The sequence below is a fragment of the Drosophila teissieri genome, chromosome X (assembly GCF_016746235.2).
Source record: "Drosophila teissieri strain GT53w chromosome X, Prin_Dtei_1.1, whole genome shotgun sequence".
In the NCBI taxonomy this organism is placed as follows: domain Eukaryota; kingdom Metazoa; phylum Arthropoda; class Insecta; order Diptera; family Drosophilidae; genus Drosophila; species Drosophila teissieri.
Window position 1 is genome coordinate 15,868,696 of NC_053034.1, and position 13,521 is coordinate 15,882,216.

At 45.8% G+C, this 13,521-nt stretch overlaps 2 protein-coding genes across 5 annotated transcripts in view; one reads left to right on the forward strand and one right to left on the reverse strand.

Annotated features, from left to right (window-relative positions):
- Nucleotides 1-12,212, forward strand: part of LOC122625260 (tyrosine-protein phosphatase 10D) — a 44,771-nt gene extending 32,559 nt beyond the window's left edge. The window contains exons 4-13 of one of the 4 annotated variants that reach the window (XM_043805279.1): nucleotides 1,624-1,905; nucleotides 2,127-2,174; nucleotides 3,205-3,877; nucleotides 3,955-4,379; nucleotides 4,439-4,870; nucleotides 5,364-6,761; nucleotides 7,200-7,882; nucleotides 7,953-8,211; nucleotides 8,271-8,399; nucleotides 8,687-9,076. In XM_043805279.1, the coding sequence (XP_043661214.1) occupies nucleotides 1,624-1,905; nucleotides 2,127-2,174; nucleotides 3,205-3,877; nucleotides 3,955-4,379; nucleotides 4,439-4,870; nucleotides 5,364-6,761; nucleotides 7,200-7,882; nucleotides 7,953-8,211; nucleotides 8,271-8,399; nucleotides 8,687-8,943 (4,586 nt within the window). In that variant the 3' untranslated portion in view covers nucleotides 8,944-9,076. Of the gene's footprint in view, nucleotides 1-1,623; nucleotides 1,906-2,126; nucleotides 2,175-3,204; nucleotides 3,878-3,954; nucleotides 4,380-4,438; nucleotides 4,871-5,363; nucleotides 6,762-7,199; nucleotides 7,883-7,952; nucleotides 8,212-8,270; nucleotides 8,400-8,686; nucleotides 9,077-10,253 lie in introns of those variants that run through there. The other 3 variants (XM_043805281.1, XM_043805282.1, XM_043805280.1) reach the window with 3 other exon arrangements.
- A 5-nt stretch (nucleotides 12,213-12,217) lies between these two features.
- Nucleotides 12,218-13,460, reverse strand: LOC122625261 (COMM domain-containing protein 10). The gene is made up of 2 exons (XM_043805283.1): nucleotides 13,278-13,460; nucleotides 12,218-13,227 (listed from the first exon to the last, which is right to left on the reverse strand). The coding sequence occupies exons 1-2, from the start codon at nucleotides 13,307-13,309 to the stop codon at nucleotides 12,543-12,545; spliced, it is 717 nt and encodes a 238-aa protein (XP_043661218.1). The 5' UTR covers nucleotides 13,310-13,460; the 3' UTR covers nucleotides 12,218-12,542.
- Between the last annotated feature and the right edge of the window lie 61 nt (nucleotides 13,461-13,521).

Here is a 13,521-nt window from a genome sequence, read left to right on the forward strand (position 1 = left end):
TAGAACTCATCCACCAAACGTTCTCTATTGTTTTAACTATATGCATATATAACTACTATATTATTATGATATGTGGCTCCTGCACACTTTACGTTCTAGATGTCTGATTAGAAGAACAGATATTACAAAAATATTGAGCATACCAACGTGGCGTATGCGTAATATTGAATTAAAGCAATCGCTGATCGCCATAAATGCCTTTAAGTCGTATTATCCGGTATAGGGCACTATACCAAATGTGTTTAATCGATCGACGGACTATCTCTATATATTGTTGTCTCCCTTTCACTTGCAAACTCTGCCGGTTTTTGAGTAAAAGTGGTTGGCCATTACTGGTTTTGTTTGTATTGCTTTTGTTCATGTCTTTATGTTACTTTTGCCTCTGTTTTTATTGTACTTTTTTAAGCTGTCGATCGGCGGCGATAACTTGAAATTTTTGTACACTTTCTTTCGTTGACCAGCTTGGTTTATTTATTTTTCTTTTCTGCAAAAACAGCAGTAAAGATTAAACAAAAAAAATGGGGAAGAGTGTTTTTGCGGAATTTCTTGAAAAATGCGTTGGCAATAATAACATAACAGCATTTTGCTCATTATCGCAGACAGTAAAAAGTACAAATGATACAACCGTTTGTAGCGCTTTTCTTTCCTCGTTTTCCCTGCCTCCATAACTTTTCCCCATTTCCCCTAAACGAGACCCTTGGGTAATTTATAGGCATAGACTGGCACTCAACGCCCTGTTTTTGTCCACCCCCCCACCGGTTTTCCCACTCCCCCTTCCTTGATCAACCCCTCATTTTGGCTGGACTTTCGCAGGTGTCGGTCGAATTTTCACCCTCCGCATTTTTCACAGTTGGAAAAACATCCAGTTACTTCTGATATAAGTTTGAATCACATTTAGTAACCAAAATATTTTAAATTCTTCAATTAGTTTAGCTTACATCTTATTTCCTTTCATTTGCTGAATTTTTAATTAATATTCTATAAATCGTACATGACTTTTGTCCCAACAAATTTACTTCCAAATATTGTGTATGCAATTTCTAATATCTAGAAATTTCGTGTATGCAATTTCTAATATCTAGGACACGTGTTTTGTATCAGTGTAGACACTACACGAACTCCCACTCCAATCAACCAACTTTCGTCCATGTTGTACTTCCCCTCTGTCCGTTTGTCTGATTGATTTCGTTACTTAGTTCGATTTGCTCATTAGCCAGCTTACAAACATTTGGCGAGGGGGCTTTGGAGGGGAAATGGCTAATATCGAACTGCAATTAGCAGTTTGTGGCACTTGCAACTCGTATTTGGTTGCATGTTTCGTTTGTTTTCTTTCAAACACAACGCAACACAACAGGAAAATGCAATTAGATGGAAGCCATTTGGAGGACAAGGCCAAGTTCTATCACTTTGTGATCCTGTATCTTGAATTTCAAACTATTTCAAATAGGGGTGGTTGTAATTTATTTCAAATCCCTTGAAAAGGCTTCAAGAGCTTCTCAAATTGCAAAGCCTGGAATAGAAATTGAACTATTGATACAAATTGAACTACATTGCCGCAGTGAACCATTAAACTAATACAAATTGAATCGTATTAATTGATGTGCTTTCCTCCCAACCCGGCAGCTCCCGATCCGCCATCGAATCTGTCCGTTCAGGTGAGGAGCGGCAAGAACGCCATCATCCTGTGGTCACCGCCCACCCAGGGCAGCTACACGGCGTTCAAGATCAAGGTGCTCGGCCTGTCGGAGGCGTCGAGCAGCTACAACCGCACCTTCCAAGTGAACGACAACACATTCCAGCACAGCGTCAAGGAGCTGACCCCCGGAGCCACCTACCAGGTGCAGGCCTACACCATCTACGATGGCAAGGAGTCGGTGGCCTACACCAGTCGCAACTTCACCACAAGTGAGTCCATCCCAGTCCATTCAGGACAATCCAAGCCCAATAATACCCAGAGAATCTAAGCCAATACCCCAATACACTCCAAAAAAATATATATGTTATTGTTCTATTCGGTGATGGTGACTTAACCTGATTAACTTCTTTGTCTCCCGCTTTCATTGTAACTAAAAACCAAATATACACGCACAAAAAATGAATTTCAATTAACCACACGTGACAAAAAGGTCGAAGGACGCGGCATAAAGAATTGCTGGACATTAAGATCCTAAGAGGTAATGTTTAAGCTTATCCCTTCCACTAAAAACTAATCACCCTCCGCCCACATTAACCCATACTGCACTGACTAACCTAATCCAAACAAAACCCCACTTAAATGTTAAGTTCATAGGCTTTTATTATGCTTAACATACTACATTTATACCATAAGCCTTAAAGAGTAGTGCAGCGTTTCTGTCTGTGTACCCAGCACATGACTGACCTCAAACCACCTCCTTTGCACAGGTTCAGTCGAAAATTGCATTCCAAAATGCATTTGTGATCCGACAATTGGCAACCGCAGTGCACTTTCTCCGCCCAAAAATGGAGGAGGCTTTTCCCCATTTTCCCACACTTTCCTGCCGCTTTTCTCGCAATTTCCCCTACACAATGTGCTTGTCCAGCCGCAGCAAAGTGACCGAATCACAAATAACAGTGGTCACTTTGTAAATGCAACGCTGGCAAATGGCTGGCAGAAATACCTTAATCTGTAATGATCCTAAAAGAGGCTTATGGTACAATTTACTTCTGTTCAAAAAGTGTGTTATATACTTGTTTAAATTTATTATATTATATTATTTTAACATTATGTATGAGTATATAAATAGAGCGTTACGCTCTGGTTTTAACCTTTTTTTCCCCATTTTATTTTTAATTTTTAACAAGAATTGGTTATAGTTTTCTTTGAAATAACAAAGATAATCACATTTTGGTATTTATTTAGTAGTCTTAATTAAATCAGTATTCAAATAGAAACCCTTTGGTGCTGGAACTCACTTCTCACATCCACTGTGCCAAACAATTCCCAACTAGCACAACACACACACACACATATACATATATACACACAGCCTGCGGCAGAATGCCTCATAACCCCAAACCCCAAAAACTCGAACCCCCGCAAAACAAACTAAAACTCCGACCCAACCAAAAATTCCGACTGCGACCGCAACTAACGCAAAGCCACTTCTCTGTCTTGTCCGGCAAATCCACGTCCGCATCCGCACGAACATCCACAATTCGCAATTCGCAATTGGGAATCCGCAGAGCCCAACACTCCGGGGAAATTCATCGTCTGGTTCCGTAATGAGACGACACTGCTGGTCCTGTGGCAGCCGCCGTATCCGGCGGGCATCTACACGCACTACAAGGTGTCCATCGAGCCGCCGGATGCCAACGATAGTGTGCTCTACGTGGAGAAGGAGGGCGAACCGCCCGGACCGGCGCAGGCCGCCTTCAAGGGTCTGGTGCCCGGAAGGGCGTACAACATATCCGTGCAGACGATGTCCGAGGATGAGATCTCATTGCCGACGACGGCGCAATATCGCACAGTACCACTGCGTCCGCTGAACGTGACCTTCGACCGCGACTTCATTACCTCCAACTCGTTCCGGGTGCTGTGGGAGGCGCCCAAGGGCATCTCCGAATTCGACAAGTACCAGGTCTCGGTGGCCACCACCCGGCGCCAGTCCACAGTGCCGCGCAGCAACGAACCAGTGGCCTTCTTCGACTTTCGCGACATCGCCGAGCCGGGCAAGACGTTCAATGTGATCGTGAAGACCGTATCCGGCAAGGTCACCTCGTGGCCAGCCACCGGGGATGTCACCCTGCGTCCACTGCCCGTTCGCAATCTGCGAAGCATCAACGATGACAAGACCAACACCATGATCATCACGTGGGAGGCGGATCCGGCCAGCACGCAGGATGAGTACCGCATTGTGTACGTATCTACCGAACTTGTTTCGTTTTTCCAACTGAAATTTGATAGTAATGTTTACTTCCGTTTACTTTCACCAGATACCACGAACTGGAGACCTTTAATGGTGACACCAGTACTCTGACCACGGACCGAACTCGCTTCACCCTGGAGAGCCTGCTACCCGGCCGCAACTACTCACTGTCCGTCCATGCTGTATCCAAAAAGATGGAATCGAACGAGACCAGCATCTTCGTGGTCACCCGACCCTCGTCGCCCATCATCGAGGACTTGAAGAGCATCCGGATGGGATTGAACATCAGTTGGAAGAGCGACGTCAACTCGAAGCAGGAGCAATACGAGGTGCTCTACTCCCGGAACGGAACCAGCGACTTGCGCACCCAGAAGACCAAGGAGTCGCGTCTTGTGATCAAGAATCTGCAGCCCGGTGCTGGCTATGAACTCAAGGTGTTTGCAGTTAGCCACGACTTGCGCAGCGAACCACATGCCTATTTCCAAGCAGTTTGTAAGTTGAAATCTCACGATTGAAAAGTACTGTATGCAACTGAAACTATGCGATTTCAGATCCCAATCCGCCACGCAACATGACCATCGAGACGGTGAGGAGCAACTCGGTGCTGGTCCACTGGTCTCCGCCGGAGAGCGGTGAATTCACAGAGTACTCCATACGCTATCGCACGGACAGCGAACAGCAGTGGGTGCGCCTGCCCAGCGTTCGGTCCACGGAGGCGGACATCACCGACATGACCAAGGGCGAAAAGTACACCATTCAGGTGAACACGGTCAGCTTTGGCGTGGAGAGTCCCGTGCCCCAGGAGGTGAACACCACAGTGCCGCCGAATCCGGTGTCCAATATCATCCAACTGGTGGACTCACGGAACATCACCTTGGAGTGGCCCAAGCCAGAGGGTCGCGTGGAATCCTACATCCTCAAGTGGTGGCCCAGCGACAATCCCGGTCGTGTCCAGACCAAGAACGTCTCCGAGAACAAGTCGGGTGAGTTAGCGATCGATTGGACTGGTGGCGCCTACTCGAATCCTAAATATAAACCGGAACCACTCTCACATCCTTCTATCTGAAACCCCACCCCCTTCATGCTATGCCTCGCCAATACTTTTGTTCTCGAAATATCTTCTAGAAGTCATCCCTTTCCTTTAATGTTTTACCTGGATTTCTGGAACTTTCAATTTCAATTCCTGATTGTGTAAAACTGCTCTAGCCGTAAAATAGACTTAAATTCCTTCTGTCCTTTACACTAAATGAAAACCAATAATTCCTCCGCCTATTATCTTTATATTATTCAAACAAAATTTTATCCTTAATCATTATTCTGATCATCTTGGTATAGGAAGAGACCTAAACATCTTGTGATCTTTCCCAGATCTGTTCCTCTTACCTTTCCCTTTCAACTGCAATCTTCTGAAGCTTCCCCCTGTTCTGTTCCACTCTAACCCTGCCCCTTCTGCTTCTGTGACTCATCCAACAACAGCCGACGATTTGTCGACGGTGCGTGTGCTGATCGGCGAACTGATGCCCGGCGTGCAGTACAAGTTTGATATCCAGACCACGTCGTATGGAATACTGTCGGGCATCACCAGTCTCTATCCGCGCACCATGCCGCTCATCCAGTCGGACGTGGTGGTGGCCAATGGCGAGAAGGAGGACGAGAGGGACACCATCACCCTGAGCTACACACCCACGCCGCAGTCGTCGTCCAAGTTCGATATCTATCGGTTCTCGCTCGGCGATGCCGAGATCCGGGACAAAGAGAAGCTGGCCAACGATACGGATCGCAAGGTGACGTTCACGGGTCTGGTGCCTGGTCGATTGTACAACATCACAGTGTGGACTGTCAGCGGTGGTGTGGCCAGTTTGCCCATACAACGACAGGATCGCCTGTATCCGGAACCCATCACCCAGCTGCATGCCACCAACATCACGGATACGGAGATCTCGCTGCGCTGGGACCTGCCCAAGGGCGAGTACAATGACTTCGACATCGCCTACCTCACGGCGGACAATCTGTTGGCCCAGAACATGACCACCAGGAACGAGATCACCATCAGTGACCTGCGACCCCATAGAAACTACACCTTCACCGTGGTGGTCCGCTCTGGCACTGAATCCTCGGTTCTCAGGAGCAGTTCACCACTGTCCGCCAGCTTTACGACCAACGAAGCGGTACCGGGGCGAGTGGAACGCTTCCATCCCACGGATGTCCAGCCCAGCGAGATCAATTTCGAGTGGTCGCTGCCCTCCAGTGAGGCAAATGGCGTCATTCGCCAATTCTCGATAGCCTATACGAATATCAATAATCTCACGGATGCGGGCATGCAGGACTTTGAATCGGAGGAGGCATTCGGTGTGATCAAGAATCTAAAGCCCGGCGAGACCTATGTGTTCAAGATTCAGGCCAAGACTGCCATCGGTTTCGGACCGGAGCGGGAGTACCGGCAAACGATGCCGATACTGGCGCCACCACGTCCTGCCACGCAGGTGGTGCCCACCGAGGTCTATCGCAGCTCATCGACGATTCAGATCCGCTTCAGGAAGAACTACTTCTCGGATCAAAACGGCCAGGTGCGCATGTACACGATCATCGTGGCCGAGGACGATGCCAAGAATGCCTCCGGCCTGGAGATGCCCAGCTGGCTGGATGTGCAGTCGTACAGCGTTTGGCTGCCCTATCAGGCCATAGATCCCTACTATCCATTCGAGAACCGATCCGTGGAGGACTTCACCATCGGCACGGAGAACTGTGACAACCACAAGATCGGCTACTGCAACGGCCCACTGAAATCGGGAACCACCTACCGCGTGAAGGTGCGGGCGTTCACCGGAGCGGACAAGTTCACGGACACGGCCTACAGTTTTCCCATTCAGACAGGTGAGTGTGGGGATAGTTTGATCGATTGTAAATGGAATTATGTAAGGTAGTCAGTTGAACTAATTAAGACAAACTAGTGGATTACAAATGATCTTAGATGCATAGAAATATACCTTTGATGTGATCCATACAATGTATTGGAGCAAAGAATATTAATAGACCTTAAAACCTCTCCCCTTATCCATGTCTGTTCTGATATATACTTGTATATAGAAATGCTAAGTTCACCGGGTAAGCCATTTGTAATACTATAATACTTTATAATATAATACTCAACGTTTCTTTTGTTTGAAAAAAAAAAACCATCTTCAAAGTTATGTTTTTAGTGTTTGAACTTTGCTTTAAGAATTATTTTGAAATTAAATACGTTTATGATTTTGATTACTGCTACTCCTTCTCGACAGTCTTACTCATCCAATGGATAACTTTCATCCACAGATCAAGACAACACCTCGCTGATTGTGGCCATTACGGTGCCTCTGACCATCATCTTGGTGCTCCTGGTGACCCTTTTGTTCTACAAACGGCGGCGCAACAATTGCCGCAAGACGACCAAGGATTCGCGGGCCAATGACAATATGTCCCTGCCGGATAGCGTGATCGAGCAGAATCGCCCCATTCTGATCAAGAACTTTGCGGAGCACTATCGCTTGATGTCCGCCGATTCGGACTTTCGTTTCAGCGAGGAATTCGAGGAACTGAAGCACGTGGGCCGGGATCAGCCATGCACCTTTGCGGATCTGCCCTGCAATCGTCCAAAGAACAGGTTCACCAATATACTGCCCTACGATCACTCACGTTTCAAGCTGCAGCCGGTGGACGATGATGAGGGCAGTGATTACATCAATGCCAATTACGTGCCGGGTCACAATTCACCGCGGGAGTTCATCGTGACACAGGGACCACTGCATTCGACACGCGATGACTTCTGGCGGATGTGCTGGGAGAGCAACTCGCGGGCCATTGTCATGCTGACCAGGTGCTTTGAGAAGGGGCGCGAAAAGTGCGATCAGTACTGGCCAAACGATACTGTGCCCGTCTTCTACGGGGACATCAAGGTGCAGATACTCAACGACAGTCACTATGCCGACTGGGTGATGACCGAGTTTATGCTATGCAGGGTGAGTGGTCCTTCAAGCAGGATTACGTACATATACTATACCTCTGGTATCTGGTATCTTCGAATTGTAGGGCAGCGAACAGCGCATCCTGCGGCACTTCCACTTCACCACCTGGCCGGACTTTGGCGTTCCCAATCCGCCACAGACACTGGTGCGCTTTGTGCGCGCCTTCCGCGATCGCATTGGGGCGGAACAGCGACCCATTGTGGTCCACTGTAGTGCCGGAGTGGGGAGGTCGGGCACCTTCATCACCCTGGATCGCATCCTGCAGCAGATCAACACGTCTGACTATGTGGACATATTCGGCATAGTGTATGCCATGCGCAAGGGTGAGCAGTTGATGTTAACACTAAATGCACATCTATATCGCTAATCGTTCGTTTATCAGAGCGCGTTTGGATGGTGCAGACGGAGCAGCAGTACATCTGCATCCACCAGTGCCTGCTGGCGGTGCTCGAGGGCAAGGAGAACATCGTGGGTCCCGCTCGCGAGATGCACGACAACGAGGGCTATGAAGGTAGGTCTTTGGTCCAGGGGCATTCCTCTTTCCCCAGCCAGCCCCAACCGTTCGTTCGCACACTGACTAACCAAAGACAAAAGAAAAAAAAAATATAATTAAAGCAGATAGACAAAGAGCCCCAGGACATTGTGGGACTTCTTCTAGCCTATTGTTTTTTTTGTTGATCCTTACTAGACCTAAGCTTTATGTTTCGATTTTCATTCTGGTGATGGGTGACTAACTATGAGCAAAATCATTCTCCTTCATTTCCCCCCAAAACAATGCCATGCAAACGCAACACTCAGGCCAACAAGTGCAGCTGGACGAGAACGGCGATGTGGTGGCCACCATTGAGGGTCACCTGTCGCATCATGACCTACAGCAGGCCGAGGCGGAGGCCATTGACGATGAGAATGCGGCGATACTCCATGATGACCAGCAGCCGCTGACCAGTAGCTTCACTGGACACCACAGTCACATGCCGCCCACCACATCGATGAGCTCCTTTGGCGGCGGAGGTGGCGGTGGAGGCCATACAAATGTGGATGCACCGGATAGATGACATTCGGTTGTCAACCAGAGTGATAACAACAATTCGGTGGTTATCGTCCTGGTTGACAACAAGCCCAGCTCGATGATCTGCAAGGACAGCAAGGGCGGCAACATCGATGTGCTCGAATCGCAGCAGCAGCAGCAACAGCAACAGCAGCCCATCCAGGGAGGCCACAACATAACCACCATATCCGCCGTCAACGGCTACAATACGCTACAGCATAGACGGAAATCGCAGCTGATCACGTTCAGCTCGTCGTCCTGTGATATCAAGAACAGTCTCAGCCATGAGTACATCAATGGATCCAATGGATCGGCCGCTAATGGTCCACCCAGTTCCGGTTCCGGTCCAGGAAGCAATCGGGCCAGTCGTGCCAATGTCCGATTAAGTTTCGCCGAAGAGGATGTAATGATCTTGCCGCAAAGCCACAACCAGCAATCCAATCATCAGGATGACGAGGTCTTCACGCGACGTCGTTCACTTCTGGAGGTGGAACTCGGTGTGGAGGTGGGCGAAGATGGTGAACTGGCACCACACGAAATGGAAGAGGATCTCGAAGAGGAGGACGAGGATGAGGAGCTGTATATGCACGACGAGTTCGAGACCCACATCGACACCAAGTCGAATAATGCCAACGATGACAGCGGTGGCGGCAGCTACGAGGACTCCCATGCCCTGCACTCCTCGTTGGGGGGCAGCAATCGAAATAGCCTGGAGAAGGATGACGACGACATCGAGGTGGATGTAATCAGCACGGACGTTAGCTGTTACGATCAGCTGCTGGGAAGCAGTTGCAACACGAGAAACGGCGATGACGATGACATAGCCACGCTGGTCGGCGATGGCGACTATTCCACCACGAAGCTCAGCAAGGCATCCCGATTAGCCGGCACCGGAGTCGGTGGATTAGTGGTCAGCGGGGGAGGAGGTGGAACTGGCATAGGCGGTGGAATCGGTGTTAACGGTGGTGGTGTTTTGGGAAATGGTGTTGGTTCCGAGGCTGGCGGCGGCATCATCTATGCCAATCCGTTCATGGGTTTGTAGAAACTTTCGCAAATCCCCAGGAGTTGGTCAGTGCGTTTCATGGGCACGACAACATCTTTGTAAATATATATTTTCTGTAGTTGAAGTCAACGTGTTCACCATGAAACGCACTATGGCCACATTCCCTAGATGTTTTGTATCTTTCCTGATTGTTTTACCTGCATGATTACCTGTTTCTTTTATCGTAGTAATGATTGTTTTCTAACCCCGCATGTGCTTAGCCTTTGCTCAACTCATCGTACAATTCTAACCATGCCATTTCGACTGTCTTTCAGATGACGAGGGCATTGCAGAGTCGGGCATGTAAAGCCATTCCAAAACTCCAGCCAATACTCCTGCAAATCCCAACCAACTGAACTCAACTCAACCGAATGGAACCCAACCCAACCATCTTGTGGCAACTACATTATTATTTACTTAAGGGACGAAGTGCGGAGGAGAGCGCGGAGAATGAACGCTTGATATTATACTTGGATATATGTGTACTACACTGGTTACTACTGGATATATATACTCTACACCGATCTATCGAATGGGAATGCAGCAATCTCGCCAAACAGAACGAACACGCATCAATTTATACATTTTATATATATCTAAGATAACGAGGAATCGGCGTACAATGTAACCGCAATTGCCGCTTTAAACCGACGGCAATACTAAATACTGGAATACTGATTGTATTTTTACGCTAGCCACAATTTGATATAAACTATATATCTTCCAATTTTTTTGTACACCTAATGTTAGTTGAAATATGTGAGCGAGACGAGCAAATTTTTGTAGCAAACTAAAAGCGCTAAATGTTTACTTTTTTATATTATTATATATATAAATACTTGATAAACATATACCTAATATTAGATCTAAACTAAACTAACTATAAATCGCACACACTCATACACTCACACACAAACACAATGCAATAATTGAGTTACATAGTTTTAAACAAATGTTAAAACATTTTGCTGCAACCGTCGGAGATGTAGTGTACAATTTTAAGTTTCTCGTATTTTTTTTCTGTTTTGTGTTTAATTTTTTGTAACTTTTACAAAGCGTAAACTGTGTATGTATGTGCTACATTGATTTTTGTTTAATTATATCAAGTTTTATTCAAAAAATCGAATACCACTTTGCATTCTCCTCATTTAAACTTGGCGCTCACACTTATTACTTATAATCCAGCTGGCGCTGGATATCAATCCAATCAACAGAAAGTAATGTAAAACAGCGAAGTAAATGTTTAAACAAAAACACACAAAGACAAAAGAGTCGTGTTTCCATTTTCACTTACGTTTGTCGGTATGCGATTTTATTGACAGAGAAAGAGGGTTTTTAGATATTCAGCTTAATACTGAAAACTTTTAATAAATCAGCAAGCTTAAATCGATAAAATTGTTGTATATATCAAATAGTTTAGCACTGTGTGATTTTATTTATCTTAACTCGTTTTTAAGTGCTTGCTGTATGATCTTACGTAAATAATCATTTACATTTTATAACCAGAAAGACACTTGAAAGAACTTATTTATTTGTTCAATTTAAATTTAAATTAAGTGAATATGGAAACACAGCTAACCAACAGACAGCACAAATAGAACAACAGGAACAAATGACCAACGCATTTCGTAAGGCGATAATCATTTACACGAAAAACCAATATGAATAACAGAATCCCACGCAAACTGAAGACTAACTAACAACCAAGTTAAGGGCTAGTTAATGGAGCCGGTGCCAAAGCAAAAATGAAAACAACACCTACACACGACAACTAAATGTAACAATAGCAATAAATTTTAATGAAAATTGTAGTCCAAATAATTTGCATACATTTGTATTTTGTCCAAACTTAGTTGAAATGATTAACCGAACTGTGAAAGAGTGCAATAGAAATCGTTTTGCTTCTAGATTAGTGAAAATACAACGAAGCCCCTAATTTGAATACGAACTAACCAAAAGTCCCCGCCCTCCCCCAATAACAATAAATACATATGCATAAATATGCAAAAGTTAGAGAAGATGAAACTAGAAAGTCTGTATAATGCATACATAATATACGACTCCATTATACACTTACTAAGGCCGACGAATAACATATGCATATACAATATAGACATATATTAAATATATATCATTGTAATAATTTGTAATGTTTATCAGTAGAATTATGGTCCGAGGTGGAGCAGACGAGTAAAACGCATGCAGAGATCCATTAAAGTGTACTGTAAAATGTGCCACATTTTGTTTTATCTAAATTTATTATATTGCAGTGGGTAAGTAAGACCTAAAATTAAACAACTAGTCTTATTTGGAAGATCCTAATGAATTTTGGAAATCATCGCAACAATTCATCCGTCGAAACTGAACTCTTACTATAGTAAACATTTGGCGACGTATGGAAAATAAGCCAAAACTTAGGAAAATCCTTAGTCAATTAAACAAAAACGTATTTAACATTTGGCTACGATCGTGTTAGTATTGCATACTTTTAGGTCCATCTTTTTGCACAGAGATTGTGTGAATTAACTATCAAATTGGCACTGGAATTGGTCGATGGTGTCCCACTACTGATTACCAGGCGCTGTTGCTCCTGCAGCCTTCATGGCCAGCATGGCGTCCAGTTCGCCCTGGATGCTCTCGAACTGGTTGAACAGTTCCATTAGTTCCGGATGCGTCATTTCGATGTTGATATCCTCGCCGACGGCCGTTTTCATTTGGAGCACGGCCAGCGGGGTCTTCTCCCGCTGCTGGCAATGCGAGGAGATCTCCATGTTGAGCTTCCAGGCCACATCTTCGATGACATTTGATTCGTACCGCTTGCTGGCCAAATTGTTCATAATGGGCGTCGTTTCGCGCACCCACAAACGCAAAATGGCATCGATCTTGGCCTCATCCTCCAGCTGCAGTTTCTCGCGCAGCTCACGCTGCAGCAAACTTGGCTTGATGATGAACGTGGAGATGCGACGGAGGATGTAGGAGAAGGTCTTGATCAGCAGCAGGAAGTCCTGACGTGGCACGCCCACCAATCGCTCCAGTTCCTCGAGTGTGTACTCCGGTTCGGTGCTGCTCGTGGGATTCTCCTCAGCGCTGCTATCAGCCCGGCCGGTGGTCGTCACACTGGTGCCCACCGTACTACTGGTGGCACTCGCCGACGCTCCGCTGGGACTCATCTGCCGGTGGGTGTAAAACAGAACCGTCGTGAAGGTCTCGTACGGCAGGGCATTGATGATTTTGATGCCCTCGCGGGCTCTAAAATATAAAAGCATTAATATCATTAATAGATAGTTAATAGCACATACCTTTCGGTGATCTTTATCCAGTTAATGCTCATTGTAAGATGTATTTATTTATTTGTAGGGAACATAGAGTTATTAAGTCTTTAGAAGCACTTTTTGTATAAGACTGTATTATTATTTGTTTATACGGAGTAACAAAATAAAAAACTATCGACTTGCCACCTGGCGGCGTTGCCACATAGATAGGACTGTCAATAATAACGGTAAATGATAGCTAGATATACAAATATATCATACATATATATCT